General features: G+C 46.4%; 1 protein-coding gene across 1 annotated transcript in view; it reads right to left on the bottom strand.

Moving 5' to 3' along the window:
* Ido2 (indoleamine 2,3-dioxygenase 2) overlaps positions 1-20,465 on the bottom strand; it is a 53,472-nt gene that overhangs the window by 11,574 nt on the left and 21,433 nt on the right. Inside the window, exons 2-7 of the mRNA XM_029480631.2 lie at positions 15,439-15,534; positions 10,850-10,969; positions 7,805-7,923; positions 5,874-5,888; positions 4,297-4,396; positions 3,651-3,768 (exon numbers count right to left, since the gene is read on the bottom strand). Of these exons, the coding sequence (XP_029336491.1) occupies positions 3,651-3,768; positions 4,297-4,396; positions 5,874-5,888; positions 7,805-7,923; positions 10,850-10,969; positions 15,439-15,534 (568 nt within the window). The remainder of the gene's footprint in view (positions 1-3,650; positions 3,769-4,296; positions 4,397-5,873; positions 5,889-7,804; positions 7,924-10,849; positions 10,970-15,438; positions 15,535-20,465) is intronic.

Raw genomic sequence — 20,465 nt, 5'->3', positions numbered from 1 at the left:
CCAGCGCTCTAGACAGGGTCTGTCTCTCTGTCTCATTTCTCTGTCTCTGTGTCTGTCTCTCTCTGTTTCTCCTCCCCCTCCCCCTGCCCCTCCCTCTCCCGTTTCCCCCTCCCGTCTCCCCTCTCCCTCTCTCCCTCCCCCTCCCCCCCTCTCTGTCTCTCTCTCTCTCTCTGTCTCTCTCTTTCTCTCTTTCTCTCTCTCTCACACACACACACACTTTTTTTTTTAACCCTACAGGTCCTTTGTATATATGCTATGATTTCTGGTTTAGTGTTTTGTGGTATCCTGAATGTGTGGATGCATGTGCACTTATATCTAACTTTTTGTCTCTTGGTGTGCATGTGTGTGTGTGTGCATGTGCATGCATGTGTGCGTGTGCATGTGTGTGTGCATGTGTGTATGTGTGTGCATGTATGTGTGTATGTGTGCGCATGTGTGTGTGTCTGCATGTGCATGCCTGTGTGTCTGTGTGCGCATGTGTGCGTGTGCATGTGTGCGTGTGTGTGCATGCGTGTGTATGCGCATGTGCATGTGTGTGTGCACGTGTGCATGTATGTGTGTGCGTGTGCATGTGTGTGTGTGTGCATGCATGTGTGTGTGCGTGTGCATGCATGTGTGTGTGTGCGTGTGCATGCATGTGTGTGTGCATGTGTGTATGTGTGTGCATGTGTGTGTGTGCATGTGTGTGTGTGCATGTGTGTGTGTACGTGTGCGCATGTGTGTGTGTCTGTGTGTGCATGTGTGCGTGTGCATGTGTGCGTGTGTGTGCATGTGTGTGTATGCGTGTGTATGCGCATGTGCATGTGTGTGTGCACGTGTGCATGTATGTGTGTGCGTGTGCATGTGTGTGTGCGTGTGCATGCATGTGTGTGTGCGTGTGCATGTGTGTATGTGTGTGCATGTGTGTGCATGTGTGTGTGTGTGCATGTGTGTGTGTCTGCATGTACATGCCTGTGTGTCTGTGTGTGCATGTGTGCGTGTGCATGTGTGCGTGTGTGTGCATGTGTGTGTATGTGCATGTGTGTGTGCACGTGTGCATGTATGTGTGTGCGTGTGCATGTGTGTGTGTGTGTGCGTGCATGCATGTGCCTTTTCCCAGGCTCCTTTCCATCTGTTTGTTTGTCTTGTCCAACTTAACATGATAGTTTTTGTTTTCTCTTACTTTATTTTATTATTACCCCTTAGAAGCCTGTTTGTTTTCCAGTGTAACACAGAAGGGGATGGATCTGGGTGGAGGGAAGGTGGGCAGGAGCTGAGGGGAGAAAAGGGGAAGGATATATTATGTGAGGGAAAATTATTTTTAAGAAAAAGAAAAAGATAATTAATGATGAACCTAAGCATACGTCTCAGCAACAAGATCTCAGCATAGAAACCCAGCTAACCTGTAAATTACTGCTGTAATCAATAAGAATGTTTACCAAAGGGCTGGATTCCAAGTTAAGGTTTAAATACCTGCTTCATTCTATAAGGTAGAAACAAACAGTGCAGAAGTAACTAAATAAAAAGATATGTTTGCCACACACAAGAATGCAAATAACTGTTGATAAAACAGAATTTAGGCATCTGCCTTACTTTGGAAGAAACTCAAGGAACCCTGCGCATGAAAACACAGACGCAGACACTGAATTCTCACACAGGGAAACTGGATAGCCAATGAAGGTGTATACCAGAGAGGGGTCCTTGTGTCAAGATAGCATGTGACAGATAAAGACCACCCAGCAATGGTGACAAATGAGTTAGAGGAAGTCATCAGGAAATGCAGACTAATATTTTATGCTGCTTCTTGTCCCTCGGCCTGTTTTCCTTCTGTGATAGAAATTGTGTATAATATCACAATCCATCCTTATTGCAGCTTGAACAAAGTCCCCAACTGAGAGTTTGGTTTCTGTTTTTCTTCTTGTGGTTCCTGCTAAGGCTCCTGAGAGACAGCCAGGCCCCTGAAGAAGAAAACTAGGGAGGGAATGTCCCAGAGAAAGGAAGAAGAGACTGGGGACACGGAGCAGAGAGACACCCAAGGGGAAAGAGCAGAGGCCGCTGCAGAAAACCTGCTCCTTTAACAAAATCTGAGGAGAGACCATGAGGATGTTACCTGCAGGAGGGAGATTGAATTCATTTCCTATCTCATAGCATATGCAGATGATAATAGATGAATTAAGAACTTAAGTACAAAAGATGAACACTTCAGAAGAAAGCATGGGGGATTATATTTCCAACCTGTTCGTCCTGAATCGTTTCTTACGTAAGAGCTAAGGAACAGTCCTGGGACCATATTTCAGCGGAGAACTTTTGCTTGCAAATGGCATTAAACAAACCTTATTTGTACAACTATGTTAGGCTGGGCAAAGGCCTGGGGACTTGGCTTGCAGCGCAGTGGGCCTCCGATGTCCACAAAAGGCATTTTTATGGACCCTACATGCCTGGGAAGGAAGGATGTCCTGAGGGAAACCCAGGATGCTTGCTGAAGCTGGGCTCTAAACACAGTGATTGGTTATCGGTAAAATCTAGTTTGGGGGATTGGGAACGGAGGGAATTCACCCAGCTACGCTATCCGAACCACACACAAAAGCAGCCCATGCAGACCAGACGCCGTGCCAAGGACACGCAGGACCCCCTGCCTATACCTTCCAGCGTTTGATTTTGTTTTTTAAACATTAAACATGATCTCTCTTTTATGGTAACTGTTATAGTATGGCGAGCCCCTCCCCTCGCTGACTCTGTACTGCTGGCAAGGTGCCTGCATAGGCAAGGTGGTGGCGACCTGTTTCCGCTCCTCAGTGCCACAGTGGGTAAGGATCATCGGACAGCCCTTAGCGCCTTAGCTGTGTGTCCTTGTCTGATAGGCTGTTGTCAGCCTGCTTGTGTGCCAGGAACACTGCCCTTCCCATGGCGTCTCAGCACTGGGGATGAAAACTCGTTGAACACTGGACTAAACTGTCCTCACTAGTGCCCTATTTTGATTGCAAGAATTTCAGAGGCTAGGACATATCCTCCATCCGGAGACGCGAGGAGAGCCTGTCCAAACTAAGGGCCTCATGGGATGGTGTGGAGGACACTGTTGCCATCTTTGAAAAGTGTGGACACGTGTCCTTCTCCTTCGTCACGTGTGTGAATACAGCTAGTTCTAAAACCTTGAAAAAAAAGTCATCACATAGAGAAATTTGTCTCAGGATCAGATGGCGTGGAAGGAGTATATTGGGGAACTCTCCGGGTCCTTGGACCTCCTTCAGCGGATCATGAGGGTCTTTCTGGATTTGTAACATGGTCAGAGAGGAAAAGCAAATGACTCTTGAGGGCCTTGCAGACACCCCCACGGGACAGCCCTGCCCGCCAGCAAGCCTAACCTGCATAACCAACATTCCCCCTTGCGGCCCATCCAATCTCCCAGGCTTCGGCAAAAGCTCAGCATGCCAAAGTCGTATCTGGACCCTGGAGAAGGGAAGCTACCCCAACCACACGAAACTATAAAGAACGATTCTAAAAAAATATTTCTGCCCACTGGGGGGGGGGGGGGGGAACAATTCTCTGACTGGGACGCTTTACGCTAAATAAAGATAGAACACTAGCGCCATCTTGTGGAGAGATGGACCACCATCATCCACGTAGGACCTGTCCAAGTCCAGGCCACTGGAGACGCTGCTCCAGTATCTTACCATGCATTTGGGCCAAGGCTCTGGTGATATCCTGGATGGAGAGTCTCAGCTGCTGCAGGGCTTCTAGCAGGGTGTCCTGACTGTGTTGCCGAATGGCCTCCATTCCCTGAACCAGGGCCTAGGAATGAGATCCACGTCCTCAGTTGAGGTGCTGTGAAGTAACTTTTTATTAACACCCCCCCCCCCCCGCGCGCAGGATGCAGATCGCCACGGAGCAGCCCACACTACTGGACTATCTGTAGAGCGTAAATTGTGACATCAAGGACCTCAACACAAGTGCTTTCTCATTCCTTCTGGATTTCCCATATCACAGTCGTTTATACTCTGGCATCCCTGCAGAGATGCATGGATATGCCTTTATCTGTCTTTCCATAAAACAGTCTTTTTCTTTTTGACCTCTGAGTCTCTAGCTTCTGCAGGTCCATGAAGTGGAACAGCTAGCACAGTGGGTGTCTGTTGCACTCAGCGTGTGGTACCTGGGTGTAGACGGAGAAGTCGGTTCAGTCCAGGCTAAAAGGGCACTGACACCACAGGCTAGAACTCAGATCTGTCTCTTCATAGTCAACCCTAGGAGGAGGAGGAGGCCTCTGTCTGTCCACGTGGGGAAAACCACCATAGGGAGAGGGCAGGGTGAGTAAGAAGATACCTTAAGACCCGGCACTGCTGCCTTCTCCACCAAGACTGTCACCAGGATGAAGCCCCGCAGGCTCTCTCCCCCCGGAAATGAGATGATGGTTTCCAGGTTACTGGAGGAAGAGACCAAGAAAAGAAGAAAACCAGGTCAGTTAGAGCCAAATTCTGATGACCTGAGAACTATGAACATTATGGGTGTGTGCCTGCATGCCTGACTAGAGTTCTAACCCAAGGATGAATGAATTGCTGCCACAGAGCCGCGGCCGGAAGCCTGTCATTACCACATCCAAACAGTAGGTGGAGCTCCAGGAACGCTACAGAAGAGGGGCAGGAAAGACTACAGTAGTCAGAGGGGTTGAGAACGCCAGAGAACACAGCCCACCGAATCAAAGACAAGCAGACCTCATGGGGGCTCACAGAGACTGAAGTGACAATCACAGAACCTGCATCGGCGTGACCTAGGCCATCTGCTCATATGTTGTGGTTGTGTGTAGTTTCGTGTTCCTGTGGAACTCCGAATAGTGGGAGTGGAAGAGTGTCTCTGACTCTTGCCTGCTCTTTGGATCCTTGTCCTCCTAGTGGGCTGCCTCATCAAGCCTTGATATGAGGGGCTGCTGTTTGTAACTATGTCAGGGCAGGTTTGGAGGATAGCTCCAGGAGGTTTGCTTTTTTTTTTGGGAGGGGGATGAGGAGAAGTGAGAGGAGGACTAGAAGGAGTAGGGGAGGGGAAACTGTGGATAGAATATAATATGTGAGAGGAGAGGGGGGGGGAGGGAGGGAGAGAGGGGGAGGGAGGGAGGAAGGGAGGGAGGGAGAGAGAGAGAGAGAGAGAGAGAGAGAGAGAGAGAGAGAGAGATCATTTCTAATCAACCTGCTGCTGTCCTGCCTTCCGATCAGAGCCAAATCTGTCCTGATACAGAACCCAGATGAGTATCTGCACACATCTGCGTTGTCCCCAGCATCTCAAACATAAGCAAAGCCCAGGTTCAAACCTCAAAACAGCAAAGCGTAGGTGAGTCACACATTGCTGTGGTCCAGCAGAGGTGTTAGCCTGGGGAATATTTGTCATTCACCTGCATGCTCCACAGAGCTGAGAAGGGTGTGTGTGTGTGTGTGTGTGTGTATGTGTGTGTGTGAGAGAGAGAGAGAGAGAGAGAGAGCAAGGTGTGAAAGGTGGAGCCTATGACTATAGACCACACCTACTCACAAGGGTCCATCAGGTAAGAAGGGATTACAAAGGGACCCTTCTGTCACTGTGACCTGCCTGTTTCTGGCCTTTTGCTGATGTTCTTCAGAAATAAGAAATCTCTGCCAGTTTTCACAGAGCCACGGTTTCTTTTCTTACACTACATTTTTTTTAAATCATGGACATACAGGAACATGTGGTTAAGAAAAATTAATCCCTGCACCCCTAGAAGCTAGCCTCCATCAGAGCTACTGCTTGGACTATTGACTTTTTAATACATTTCAAATTTTCAGGAGTTCGTAGACAGCTGAGACTATTCCATCCATATAGCTGGCCATGCCACCCTCTTGCTTTATCACGAGCCTTTAAAGGTAACAGTGGGTGGTTCTAAAGGCACATCTTACCTGATTTCCAATGGTCTGGTCACATAATAGTTATTGGTGATAACAAAGAGAAAAAGAAGAAAAAAGAAAACAACTTGGTTAATAACCAGATATAATTCTTGAGGTCCCAGGTACCCAGGCTCCCACACTCATCTGCAATGCCCTGGCACGTGTACAGATCAGCACCCACTTGGATGGACAGTGAGCCACTGGGTGACAGCAGAAACCAGATCTCAGTTGACAGCCCGTGCCGTGTGTCTGTGCAGGTACACATTCTTGCTTGCCTCTCTTTAGCTGCCTCCCGGTGCAGACCCCACTTCAGTCACTTTAATCCTACCCACCTGTTAGGAGTGGCCTTACATCAGCGTCTGGTCAGGCACCATGCTTTCCCTGCTGTTCCCCCCCTGGAATTCTGAAGATACTGCTTATGTTGTTCTTTGACTTGTGTTAAGAGCTACTTTGTCTCAATACTGAACTGTTTGGGTGGTGGCAGTGGAGTGGGGAGGTGTTGCTTCTATTTCTTTCATTTCTTCAAAGCACTAAATGAGCCCTGGGTAGGCATCTTAAAAGACTCAGGAAGATGATGGCCCAGAAGAAATATGGTGGGGGAGCTCCAGGCCTGCATCTGCATCTCTGGGTGCTGTACCTCACTTGCTGGGACATCCATTTCCAGTTGCAGACATATCCTCCCTAAAGACTTCATATCCCTCTTTCCGTTGAATCACAAACCCAGCTTCACAATAGTCCAGACGCACATATTTATCATCTCACCGACTCCAATTCTAAGCTAGATTTAGTAGCTTTCAATGCAGATCAGTTTTTCGTTGCTGTGTAATTGGTCAATGACCAAGCCAGGCCTGGTTTGCATGCTGTTAGTTGCAGATAGTCAAGGGGCTGAGGAGGTCTAAGGATCACCAAGTCAGGGACTGCTTATGCTACAGTGTGAATTTCAGGTCAGCTTTGGCATTGTGTGAGAAACTGTATCTAAATAAACTCCGAAGAGAGGGCTGGGGATAGAAAACAGGGGTGGAGCTCCTGCCTCACAGGTGAAGGTTCATTCAGTCCCCAGTCACAAACAAGCTTATCATCAACATATGATGCCATCATGTTATCATCATATAGCATCACCATACAACATCAACATCCTATGACATCATGTAACATTATCATATGACATCATCGTCATATGACATCATCATCCCAGAAAGCATGAAGTTCTAAGGCTTAGCAGTCTGTAGATAAGAGGAGCCCTCCCCAGTTCTTAAAAGGAAGGGTCTCTTGGAAGCATCCACAGCAGATCTCAACCATCTCTTTCAATACTGCATGGCTACCTACAACCACCATGCCAAGAAAGGTCCCTTTATGTCCAGCCTCGACTTCTCATTTGCCATTTTAATTTATAACAAAAGTAAATGCTGCCTTGAGTCGACCACCTGAGACAGATTCGACTGTGAAAATGAAGTTTCCATGGATTGGTTGTCTGTTGAAAAGTCAATAGACAGATGCTTTTGTGCCCGGGACAAATGTGGAATGGTGTAAACTAGACAGAATAGATGGTGTGAATCAGAATTCCACTCACCTGAAATCATTTATTCGGAATCATAGAGATCACCCCCAGACACCCCATCCTAACCTGACTTGAATGGAGCACAGAACATGCTGAGAAAAAATAGCCCAGTGTCATGATTACAGCTGGAGGCTGACAGTCTGATTAAGAGATCCAGATGGGAACTGGAAGCAGCAAGCCAGTGTGCCTGAGAGCCCAGGAATAAGAAATGTCTCAGGTTTAAATGTGTGTATTCGCTTTTATTGGAACCCTAAAGTAAATGAATGGGAGCACACAGCTCACTATAAAACAGCCCTAAGACCCCGAGTCTTTTCTGCAAAGACAGTTCAAGTCCTGAGTCTTTCCTCAATCTGCTGCTAACTGAAGGAATCCTTTCCCTCCTTACCCTTTTGGGTTCCTTTTGGTCCAGTTTGTCAGCACCAGGTCAGAGTGGACCAGGATAGGCGGGAGCCCCAAGTTCCTGGATACCTCAACAAAAGGAATGGCAAGAGATCTTGGCAGCACCTTTAGGACAGGAATCCAGACAATTAGTATATTCTACTGGCAGAGGAAATCACCACAGTTGCCTGTGATAAGCGACCTGGAGACCAAGCACGAATTCCCTGAGTGTTCCACACCTGCACCCTACACATGCTTCATGGGAGAGACCCGGTGAGAATGCTGGTTATGAGAACACATTGTAAGAGATGCAAAACCCAGAGATGGAACACACTGTACACATGATACACAGGACCTCTGGAAACTGTACCAGGAAGAGGAGGAAGAAGAGGAGACAGGAGAAAGAGGAGGAGGAAGAGGAGGAAGAAGAGGAGAGAGGAGAAAGAGGAGGAGGAGAAGGAAGAGGAGGAGAAAGAGGAGGAGGAAAAGGAAGAGGAGGAGAAAGAAGGAGGAGGAGAAGGAGGAGAAAAGGAGAAAGAGAATTATTTCACCAAAATGTTTAATGTAAATCAAAGACTAAGAACTAGCAAGGTAAAGTGCTTTCTAGATGGATGATAGATTATAAATAATATATATGATTTATATATAGATACAGGCATAGATGCACATGATGCAAAATAGAAGTAAAGATGTACATAGATAAAAAAACAGAGGTGTGTATATGTGTGTGTGAGAGAGGGGGAGATAGGAGAGAGAGAGAGAGAGAGAGAGAGAGAGAGAGAGAGAGAGAGAGACAGCGAGACAGAGAGACAGAGACAGAGAGACAGAGAGACAGAGAGACAGAGAGACAGAGACAGAGAGACAGAGAGCACACCCCAGAAAGGATAAAGAGGACAGAGAATTTCAGCTTGCAGAACTGATGCTTGTGTCACCTCATGAGTCAAGCCCCATAACGTCAGGCAGTCACTCAATGACAGACCCCCTTGACTGTCCTTTGTCTTTTCTGACTCTTAACAAGATTTGCTAGGGTTCCCACCTGGGGTGTGACATCAACCTCCTAACACCCGTTCAGGACTCCACTGAAACACAAGCTCCCGCCCCAAGGACCCTTCAGGTTGCAAAGCCCCTGTCCATAGCCCTACCCTTTCACCTGCTAACGTTTGGGGTGTCCCTTGAATACAGATCTGTATCTGTCCACAGCCCAGAGCAGATGCTCAGGTCCATGAGGTCCCCGGCCATGGAAAGGCCAAACTGGTAGAGGTGTAAAAACAAACAAACAAACAACAACAAAAGAACATTTTTATGTTCCCCTCCCCCCAGTCATTTTCCTTCTAAAATAGAAATTTCTCCCTCTGTCTCTGTCTCTCTCTGTCTGTTTGTGTGTGAGAGAGACACAGAGAGACAGACAGACAGACAGACAGACAGACAGACCGACGTAAATGTAGGCACATTCATGCCCAGGGGAGTGTGTGGACTCCAGTTGACACCTTCCACCATGTTTGAGACAGGGTCTCTCTTGCTCCCTGCTGCCTGTGTCAGTTTTCTCATAGGTTGTGGGAATCTTAGCTTCAGTGTCTCGGCCTGCTTGCTCCCAATTTACCCACTGAGTCATCTCCCCAGCCCAGGACTGAATAGTTTAAAGATCTGTGTCTGCCATTCTTTCTTCCTCCGAGTTAGGGAAGAGGTGTGCTTTAGGTAGAGAACAGTTACAGTTTACAGGGCATAGAGCATCCACAGAAGGCAGGGCTGGGGAGAATGGGAAGATGTGAGTCAGACACTCCACCGGGTGGTGGGAAGGTCAGGGAAGACTTACAAAATGAGGGGTGATGAGCCTGGGATGACCTTGGGGGCTGGACATTGCTTCCCTCCTCTCTAACTCATAATTCAGGAGATTGGCTTAGGGGGCCTATGCAGGGGAACATACAGGAGGTTCTGTTACACTGGCCTGGGTTTTAAACTTTCCAACAGCAGACCCTAGACACTTGAGTCCTTTAGATGAGATACAATATGGTATCGTGTTAGAGTCTTAAGGAGCAGGAGCTCTGTGCTGTCTTTTCTTCTTGGTCTCAAGTATTTCTCTGTGGGTAAGATGAGCCCTTGAAGCATGCCTCAGGCTTCTCACGCATTCTGGAATGAGATCAACACCTTGATTTCTGGGAAAGAGAAACTTAGGGGAAAGGAAGAGGAAACGGAGGTCCTGTCCAGTGATAAAATATTAACTCGGCACACACAGGTCCTGGATTCCATCCCAACACTGACTGGGATCATAACTGCACAGGGTGTTACGTGCCTGGAGTGCCTGTAATGCCAGCATTTGGAAAGGCTGGGGCAAGAAGATCACGGGTTGGAGAACAACTTAGACAAGAGAACAGGTTCTAGTCTGGTTTGGGGCTACTTTGTAAGACCACGACTCAAAAAAAAAAAAGATGAAATAAAATGAAAAGATTTAAAAATGAAAAGAAATATTAGTTTCCTCCAGGGATAGAGAAGAAAGGGTTCATGCTCTGAGGGACAGACTGAAACTAGAAAGTTATGGAGAGAGTTAGACAAAGGGTTGATAAACTAAAGCAGCCATCAGCTGGGCAGAATAAGGAAATAAGGGAGTGTCCAAGTTGTACTGGAGGAAGATGGCTACTTCAGTGGACTCAGAAACTGGCTTTCCCAACTGTCCCCAGGCTGCTCTGGGACCAAGGAGTTAGCCTTGAGCTTGGGACAGATCCCCAGGTGTCTGTACAATTGGGTAATTATGAAAGTCATGATAACCAATGTATTTAGAAGTATAAAATTCTGCAGGGTGTTTTCTGAGTCCTTGGGGTCTAAGGAAGCTCCTCGCATATTATTGAAATGGCCGGAGTCTTTGAAAGTGGCCATTAGTCTAAAAGAAAATCAGCTCCATAGCAAAAAAGAAAAGAAAAATGGAAAAAAATAATCTAACCCTCTTTTCTTGCCTTCTGCTGATTTTTGGACACTGGGCAAGGAGCCTGGAGCTGGTGTCGTAATTCCAGGTGCAGGAACCTCAGCAGCGCCTGATAGGTCTCTCCTTGCCCCTCACCTTTTGGGGTTGGCCTTCCCCCTCCTGCCAGACGAATCCCATGGTGATAGCGGCCAGCACCATGTGTGCCAGTCGCTGCTCGCGGTAACTGGTTAGGAATCTGCAGTCCAGGAGAGGCATCTAATCAAGAGATTAAAAGGATTAGCAGCTGGAAAAACAAAAACAAAAACAAACAAAACAAAACAAAATCCAAAAAAACAAAAAAACAAAAAACAAAAAACAACGATGGAGGACCAGGACCGGGTCCCGTGACTTGAGGGTCCCACAGCTATTGCAGCTATTAGACTGTTCTTTGGCTTTCAACAGACATCTAAATAGCTTCATGCACACCCACTTAAACCAGCTCTTAGAGGAATGCAGTAGAGGAGGTGCCATGTCCTGGGGTCCATGGCCTAGGATGTGCCCAGTTTGTGCCATACACTGGTCTCCATCTATTGCTTTGAGGATCACAGAGTAAGCATTGCGGGCGAGATAAGTTCCTCCCCCCAAGCCCGGCGTGGTGGCGCACGCCTTTAATCCCAGCACTCGGGAGGCAGAGGCAGGCGGATTTCCGAGTTCGAAGCCAGCCTGGTCTACAAAGTGAGTTCCAGGACAGCCAGGGCTACACAGAGAAACCCTGTCTCGAAAAACAAAAAAAAAAAAAAAGTTCCTCCCCCCAAACCCACACAGCAGCATTAATAGATATGTAATGCCTGGAAGCCCTCAGCTTCTCGAACCCTTTAACTGTAATAAAATTTTTAATCCAGCGAGGCCCAGTGGGGTTAGGGATGTAAACTCCCCCACAAAACCATAGCTCTGCTGGATATAAGGCTTATTCTGATGCTCAAACAACCACAGCCCCGTCAGATGAGGTGGCGGGGCTTTCCACCCAGCTCTGTCCCCACTTCATCCCCATGGGAAACCACAGCTCCTGGTGACACGGAAAGGGCCACCCTGAAAAACAGCATCAGTACACAGTCCGACCTCGCCAGCTTCCCTGTCCTGCCTGGCTGCCACCGGCTCATCGCTCATCTCTTCAGCTCTCGCCACCACTTCACTCCCTTTGCTCCGGCAGGCTTGCCTCAGAGGGCATGCGCCACTTGTAAAATGCTGGGAACACTGGCTTCCTAGGGGTGGGCTGGGGTATGCAGAGCCCTTCCTCCAACGGCCGCTAGGAGGAAGAGGATGACTTGAACTTTGAGGCTAAAAACCCTCTGCAGGAACCAAAGAGGATTTTTCGTCTCAGAGGTCACAGAATCAAAAAGGAATTAAGCAGTTAAGCGTGCAGATTGACCACAGCCCCGATCACAAGAATTATGCAATGAGTCACGGGTTTTCTTTGAAATTTTTCAGCAGCCACTTTTTTTTAAGGCAAACAAGAAGTAAAATTAGTTCTAATAATGTACTTTGTTGAGTCAACGTATAAAAGATATTTTAGCATGCAGTCAGTATAAAAGTCTTTCAAAGTCTTCAAAATCTAGGCTGCGTCTTCTCAGGCTTTGTCCTTGTCACCCCTCAGTTGTTGAAGAAGGCCACCTACAGGCCAGGATGCCTCTGTGTAAAGGAACGAGTTCCAGGGGATGATGAATGCTTTCTGCAGAGAGTCCCTGCACATTTCAGGATTGCTGGCCTCACCTCCTAAACATACCTGTGATTCAAAAGTGACTGTAGGGACTGAAAAGGAAATGATAGCTTTTTAGTCAATCCTTTTGCTTACTCAAACAGCCACAGATGGTCAGGGAGGACGACACACACCCGTCATCCTCCTGACTTTATTTGATTGCGTATTTAACCTGGGAGAATTAGCCTCAATCCTCTCCTCTCAGAACTCAGGGAACACTCAAGGATTCTCTGAACCAGGCCAGCCCTCCTGCCAACTTCACTGGGGAGCTGAGTGTTTCTGACACACATCAGGTTCTTGTGGACATCACTTCTTGAACTTCTTGAAAAGTATAGTTTGACAGAAAGGCGAATACATAGAACACAGGACATTTGTTGTCATCTAGAAGGGCAGGAGAGTCTTTATGGAGGCTGACACCAGCACTCTGGAGGCTGAGATAGAAAGATGTCTAATTCAAAGACATCCTGGGCTACATGTTAGGACTCTCTCAGATGGTAAATATGTCTAACTATTTCTACCTCTATCATCTACATATCTATACATATTAAGCACACATGCACATGTTATTGAAGTAGAGGTTCAATAATTCTGCATATAGATACTGTCACGAACTTCCTATCGCTCAGTAACCTACAGAGCAAAGATGTGTAGCGTGGCGGAAAGATACAGGCAGGGGCCTAAGTGACCACTTAATATCTGTGCCTTTTCATTTATGTAACAGATATATTTATGAATGGAGATTCATGGGCTCCTCCTTCTGCCCTCCTGTCTTCTGTTACATTGTATTTACCGTTGCTATGAAAGAAGTGGCTACAGCAAACAGCTTTGCATATTCTCTGCACTTTTTTTTTGAATGAATGTTTCTGCAAGATGGCAGCTCACATGACAGACCAGTTGTAGCAAAGCACATGGGCGTGTTTAGTATCCTCGCCAATACTCTTCACTTGCTTGTCACCCAGAGCCATCATAACTGCGTTGTCTCACTGCATCCTGGCTAGTAACTCATTCATCAGTGTAAAAGATGGTGGATGAAGACAGACACATGGGTTTGTGGGAGACCCTCTACTGACTAACCACTCGCCTTCCCTTCTGGTACACAACTAACATATTTGTGGGTTCTAGACATCAGTTAGATAGAGAGGAGCTTTCCCTTTGAGGGCAAAACACCTTGTGATGAGTTTGGGGGGACAGTATGTATGTTCTTAAAACTCATAGCTTGACTCAGGGTTGTGTGTTCACTGTAGGTTTTGTACATATATGTGTATTTGGGGGGGGCATGTGTGTGCATGTCCATATGCGTGCATATATGTGATGGTATGTGAGTGTGTGTGTGCCATCTATGTGGTGATATGTGTGTACTATATGTTCCTATGTGGTGATGTGTGTATGCATGTGTGTACACATGTGTGTGGTGATATGAGTGTGTATGTGTGTGTCACATATGTGGTGATATATGTTTGTACATGTGTGAGCATATGCATACACACGTGTGTGGTGATGTGTGCATGTGTGTGTGTGTGTGTGTGTGTGTGTGTGTGTGTAGGCCATAGGTCACCATTAGTTATTTTCTTCTACTGTTTCCCATCTTTTTTCCCCCTTGATGTTTTTGTTAGTGTAATGTGTCAACAGCGTGTACAAACTACCTTTGTGAGGCTTTGTGTGAGTTTTGCCCAACAATTAACTCCTTTAGTTGCACTTTCTTACATGGTTTTCAGCCTCAGTGGGGGGTTGAGAGGGGGGTTATCTAGAGTATTACCAAGGCCAGCTGCCTGTCCTGATTTCTGAATATGCTGTAAGGATCATTCAATGAATATTTTTAAAATCAACTCATAATTGGACATTAAGCATCAGCAAAGAAGGTCCTGGAGGGTGGAGTGCCTCACTTGAACACCTGACATCTTGTGGTGTGCTTGTGACAGATGAAGATGAGGAGGGGGAGGGTCCTTACAAAAGCCATTGATGCTCACAACCATTCAATGAGAACTTCATCCTTTTCTCAAAGAAGGAAGCAAGATTCTGAGGCCAACTCTCTGTTTCACACTTACTATAAAATTCCTGAATGGAAGTATGTCTTCTGTGGGGGTCATATTTTTCTTATTCCTTTTGGAGGGAAATTGCTCGCTCTGTCACAGACGTGCGTCATATACTTAGGTGCATGCAGATTCTAATGTGGTGTCTATCGATTTCACTTCTTCTACATAGCCAAGACTGACTCTGAGTTTATAAATCAGAAAGACATTTGATCCGACTAGTATGTAACACACTAAGGTCAAGGTACCTGCCCAGAGGAAGCAGAGCAGTGACCACGTGACTTGGGACAAGTCCACTGAGCATCCCCATGCCGGTCCTGCCGGTACAAAGTTGAACAGTCTTCGGAGGAGTGAGTGAGGATTGTAGGAAAGATGGAAAAGAAGACTCAGAGACAAAGGTTAAAAACCGGGAGGGCTGTCCAGGCAGTACTGCAGCAGCCTCGAGTTTAATTCTCTAAGGCTTTATATACTTTGTAGTATCACGGGAAGCAAAGTCACAAGCCAGCAGAGACAGTGGCTGATGTATATCTGATGTCTGTACTCATCCAGAGGCCTCTATTCCTCCTTGTTCCTTCCTCCGAGATTAACAGAACATTCAGCCCCTGGCTTTGAGGCCAGGAGCCCTGGCCTGACTTGACTCTGCCTGACAGGCAGGCTTTTACAGAAGCAGGCCAAGTGGCTCCCACCAATCTCCATGTGTGTCTTCCTCGTCTCCCCAGAATTTATTTTCAAGTCTCATCTATCATCGTTTTTTGCAAACACACGATGAGGACTTGACACATCTCAGGTGCTGTTTATGCGCACTAAGGAAGACAGGTTTGCTGAAAGCCTCAGTGGTGACAGTCAGTTCCCACTGCCAGGTCAACCGTTTCACTCCCAGAGAGCTTAGAAGGAAGGGGATATGGAGACGGAACGGGTGGGGAGAGGAGGAACATGAAGCAAAGAACAAATCGACGTACCCTGTACACGTGAGCTTGGAGCTGGTGGTTCTCGATTAGGTGAGGAAGTCTGAGGGCAATTTCCATCCAAGGCTTGTAATGATCTGGAAGATCTTCCTGCATGTCAAATAAAATCAGCTGAGAATTTTACAGAGAGCAGCTTTGGAATGCTCTTCAGGAGAAGTCAAGTCAACCCAGGTGTGCAAAGAGAACTTACGGCAAGCCTGGCCTTCGGCTCGACTAGCCACACAGACATGCAGATGACAAGGTTACTACAGATCTTGGGCTCCTATCATATAACACGGGAGGGGATACGTGGAGGAAAAATGGATCCCCATGTAAATCACACACTCTGTCCTGGGGTGGGGACTTGAGACTCTAGAGAAGGGGTTGGGGCTAATAATTCTGTCAGTCTACTCTGGGAATGGAAAGGAAATAGTTCCAGAAACATGACAACCGAGCCTGGTTTTGAAGTCTGAAAGTGGCTTCTCTTTTCTTCACTTTTAGTTTTGTATTTCCAGTCTTTTGAGGCACATGTTTGCTATGTAGCCCAGGCTGATCAAACTCACAGTCTTCTACCTCAGCCTCCTCCCACGTACTACATTGATGATAAGAGTCAAGTGTATAGTTTTATTTTATATATATTTTATTTTGAGAGAGTCTCTGTGAGTTTCTCAGGCTGCCATTGACCTTCAGGTCCCCCTGCTTCAGCCTCCAGCTTAGCTGCAATCAAAGGCTTGAGCTGCCCAGTTAGGCTGCATCTATCTCTATGAGTCGACTTGTACTGAAACTCCTCCACTCCCATTGTCTGTGTCAGCTTCTGAAAACAAGCAACAGACCTGGGCAGTCTCAGCAGAAAGCTGTATGTGATGCAAAAGAAGGTGATTTGGCCTTTCAGAAAATGTACAGGAAGCAGGGCGGTGGTGGCTCGAGCCTTTAATCCCAGCACTTGGGAGGCAGAGGCAGAGGCAGGTGGATTTCTGAGTTTGAGGCCAGCCTGGTCTACAGAGTGAGTTCCAGGACAGCCAGGACTACACAGAGAAACCCTGTCTCAAAAAATCAAAATCAAATCAAATAAAATAAAATATAAAAGATTGTACACAAAACATGGATGGAGCCCATAGGGCCTCTGAGTTATGAAGAAATGGGATGAAAACCATGACTGTGTTTATGAACAGAGCGGCCATGCAACGGGTCAGAGCACAAACAGGAAATGTAAGTAGAGATCAGAGTAGGCAAAAAAGCTAGTTCTCAATCAATTCGGCTTCCACTTCTGTAGAAATTCAAATGATGTGCCAAGAAGTGTGACTCAGAAGTCACTAAAAGAGAAAGCAGGGAGTGTGGCCAGTACTTCTTAAGGTTATGCAAACTGAAACACCAAGGAAAGCCTAGATTAGCACACTGGGGATATTTACAAGATAGGCACAGGAACTGACTCCACTGGCACAGATAAAAAGAACATTGTAGGGGCTCAATAAGCCATAGAGAAAGACCATATGGCAGTCAAAATGTAAGATAATTTTATGAAAGGCAATAATCAGAAGATCAAGGGCATCAATACAGAGTTTGCTATACCCACTCCAGTGAAGTCTGCTTGACAGGCCGAGAGGCCTGGAAGCACTTGAGGCAAAGAGTTTCAAGGAAACTCAACCTCCTGGAACCAGGCATTCTCATAACCCGTATACTCATACCCTATCCCCGTGTTAGTCTGATGTATGGATCCACGTGCTCTCTTTTAGTATTATTTTATTATAAGTGCCTTTAAAGATTGAATTCTGACATAGGTAAGCCTCCACCAGTGTTCCAACATCCTAGAAAATCCTTGAAGCTGATGAGCTTGGAATTCAGTAGAAATTCAGTGAGAAGATTACCTATTCAGTAACATTCAAATTTACTTCTAGTAGAGATGGTGAAACTAATTAGGCATTACAAAGAATGGAGTTAGAATAGCTCAGGGCTAGTCTGCAGAGTGATTACTTAGGACAGTAGCCAGTTGTACCCAAACAAGGGAATACACCATGGCCTAGCTAATAGGTGGGTTTACCATGAAAGAGTTAGGGAATCCCACTGAGACAGGAATCTTGTACAACCAGGTATAGCAGGCTACATTGCATATTAGAAGCAAGTTGGTGAATTCTTCTGACAAATGGAGATTCCCCACAGATACTTAAAAGAACAGCCAAGTTACACTCGGGAAAGAATTTACCAAGGCCTAGGAAGTAGGGGGTTTGTGGTATTGCATTATTCATGAGAAGGTCGGCTAGAGCAGAACACCCTGGTGCTAGCTTCCACAAGGCTCAAAGGAGTAGCACAAATTGTGAGTAGGGTATGAAATCCTAACTTGTCGGTAGCTGACCCTAAGCAGAGCTGTTTTATCTTTACTGTAAATATTACCTGGTTCCCGTAAGTCCTTTTGAAGTCATTCCTTTGCTTTGTGTCAGGTAACTTCAATGTACTTTGCCTGCTGTGACATCCTACCCCTTTGTTTTCTGTAGTATATAAGACTGTTGTTCACTTTGTGACAATACACTCAGATTCTACACACTCACCATTTCTGTTTCTGTTTGCCCATCTGTCCGAGACTCTGATTCACATGGATTGATGAGGACCCATTGAGCCCAGTCCAAGGCAAGAGTTAAAAGAAGGCCACCCCTTAGAGACAAAGCAACACAAAGAGGTTCATGCCAGTTTCTCTATGCCTTTGTTATTGAAACTGAGAACAGGATCTTAGAAGCTAAGTCCAAATAGTCCTGTGCTGGGGAAGTGTGGAGCAATGTGATGGACTTTTTAGGAGAGACATCAATGAAAGGGAACCTGCCTTTACAGAGGTCTTCTAAGGATAAGAGCAGTAAGCAGTTCATGGTCTGCTGCTGGAAGAAGAACATTGGGAAGAAGAGGGGGGCGGGGGACACAGGGGCAGCAAGGCATGAGGAAGGTGAGGAGGAGCGGAGAAGGAGATGTATCCTGGCAGATGCAGAAGTGAGGGGCTTAACTTCCCATGGATCCAGTTTCTCAGCTCACTGGGGGTAAAGATCAGGCTGTGAGACTACAGAGAGGAATAAGCATTATGCTAAGAACCGGGAAGAGGAGAGGAGAGCTGACTCGGAGCAAATGTGACAACACAGAGGGACAGTAATAAGCCAGGACGCTTGAAAGTCCAGCTTTGGAGAGGCAGAGATCAACAGGAGACTCACGTGTCACTTCTTGTTGCTGTTGGTGTGGCGGGGTTGGGGGTGGGTGTGGGTGTGGGGGTCTTGAACATCTAGATCTCCTGTGATTCTGGGCTAAAATTCCTGGTTGATTTGTATCCCTAGTATTTCCAACATCTTGCCATACGCTGTGGAGGTTTTGAACTTCATTTAATCTTCCCTTTTCTTTCTTTGACTCTAAAGTAACTCAGGATGAACTGGAAGCCTTGAGTCAAACTGCATGGGGAGCAGTGGCTGTAGTTCTGGACGGGTGGAGGCGTTCTGGGGAAGACCCTCATCGGGTTCAGTCTTTGGTCTCCTGTCCTGCACTCACTCCACCCTCACCCCTCCCAGCCCACCCAGCCTTTGTCCTGGAGAGAAATGGTTGATGGTGTCATTCTCTCCAGGAAACAGCTGCAGGTACACAGCCGAAGAGAGCAGAATTGAAGCTGATACGCATTTGGTTGGCATCAAGAGAAAGACTAAGAATAAAAGCAAAGGCTGCCCTATTGCCCGGGAGTACAGCACTTGCCTAGGACTGTGAACCTTGACTCTTTCCTCAGGAGAGAGGATCTCATATGCATATTCATATGTATATATATATATATATATATATATATATATATATATATATATGAGAGAGAGATATGAGAGAGAGATGGATGAATAGATAGAAAGATGGTTGATAAATGATAGAGATTGATAGATAGATAGATAGATAGATAGATAGATAGATAGATAGATAGATAGATAGATAGATAGAGATAGATTTACAGACTGGAAGATAGACATAGCTAGATAGCTAGGTAGGTAGATAGATGATAGGTAGGCAGATAAATAGATAATGAAAGGTAGATAGATGATAGATAGATAGATAGATAGATAGATAGATAGATAGATAGATAGATAGATAGATAGATAGATAGATAGATAGATAGAATTCATGTCGATGTATCTGTGAACTGCCAACTTACTTAATCTCGCTGGTGTGATCTGGGCATATTAGAATATATTTGAACATAGTGACTCAAATGCTGGGCTAGAATATCTCATGTTTACTTTGAAATAGAAAATCGCGCACGTAAAGTCTGTAGAGGTCAGATGCCCCCTTGAGTGGCTGGGACTCGGAAAAGAAGCTGTCACTAACCATCACCACAGGAGCCTTTTCGTTCTTTGGTGCCTAAACAAGGAATCCTATCAGAATTAAGTGAAACCTAGCTGGGCTCTGCCTTCCTAGTTTACGTGAGAAACCTTAAACAGTTCATTTCTGAGAACCAAGACTCTAGGCTGCAGTCTATTCTTTCCCCTTAGATCCCAGAGGAAGGCTGCAGCTCTTTGTTTCCAATGTCTCATGCATGGACTCCTGTAAACTCAACAAACTCGACCACAAAGCATCTGAGTCCACACTCAGCGTCCACAGTACTTTTATCCCTTGGGAACTACTCAACCCACAGGCTCCTGGTCCTCACCCCAGACCTACGGAAACTGACCTTCTGGTGGAGCTCTACAGCCAGTTATCCATCCGCTAAGTGATTGACACAGCCTGAGTCTGACAACCACAGACAGGGACCAAGGCTTGCCAGTAATCCAGAAGAGAGGAGAGCAGTCTGAAAGGTGTTTTACAATCCATTTAAGTAGGAGGTGACACCTCAACCATAGGTATTGCTAGGCTCCAGGGCCTCTTTGATTCTCACCCAGAAGATTGCTAAACACTCCTCTTAGGCAGCACTACAACTCATTTAAAAACCATTTGACTCTCCAGCCTCTCCTCTATAGCACGGGGTCCCACCCTTCCTAATACCGTGTGCGACTCTTTAATACAGTTCCTCATGTTGTGGCGACCGTCCTCCCTGCAACCAT

This window comes from Mus caroli, unplaced genomic scaffold (genome assembly GCF_978045245.1).
Source record: "Mus caroli unplaced genomic scaffold, Mus_caroli_1 scaffold_10, whole genome shotgun sequence".
In the NCBI taxonomy this organism is placed as follows: Eukaryota; Metazoa; Chordata; class Mammalia; order Rodentia; family Muridae; genus Mus; species Mus caroli.
This window is presented reverse-complemented; position numbering and strand designations above follow the sequence as displayed.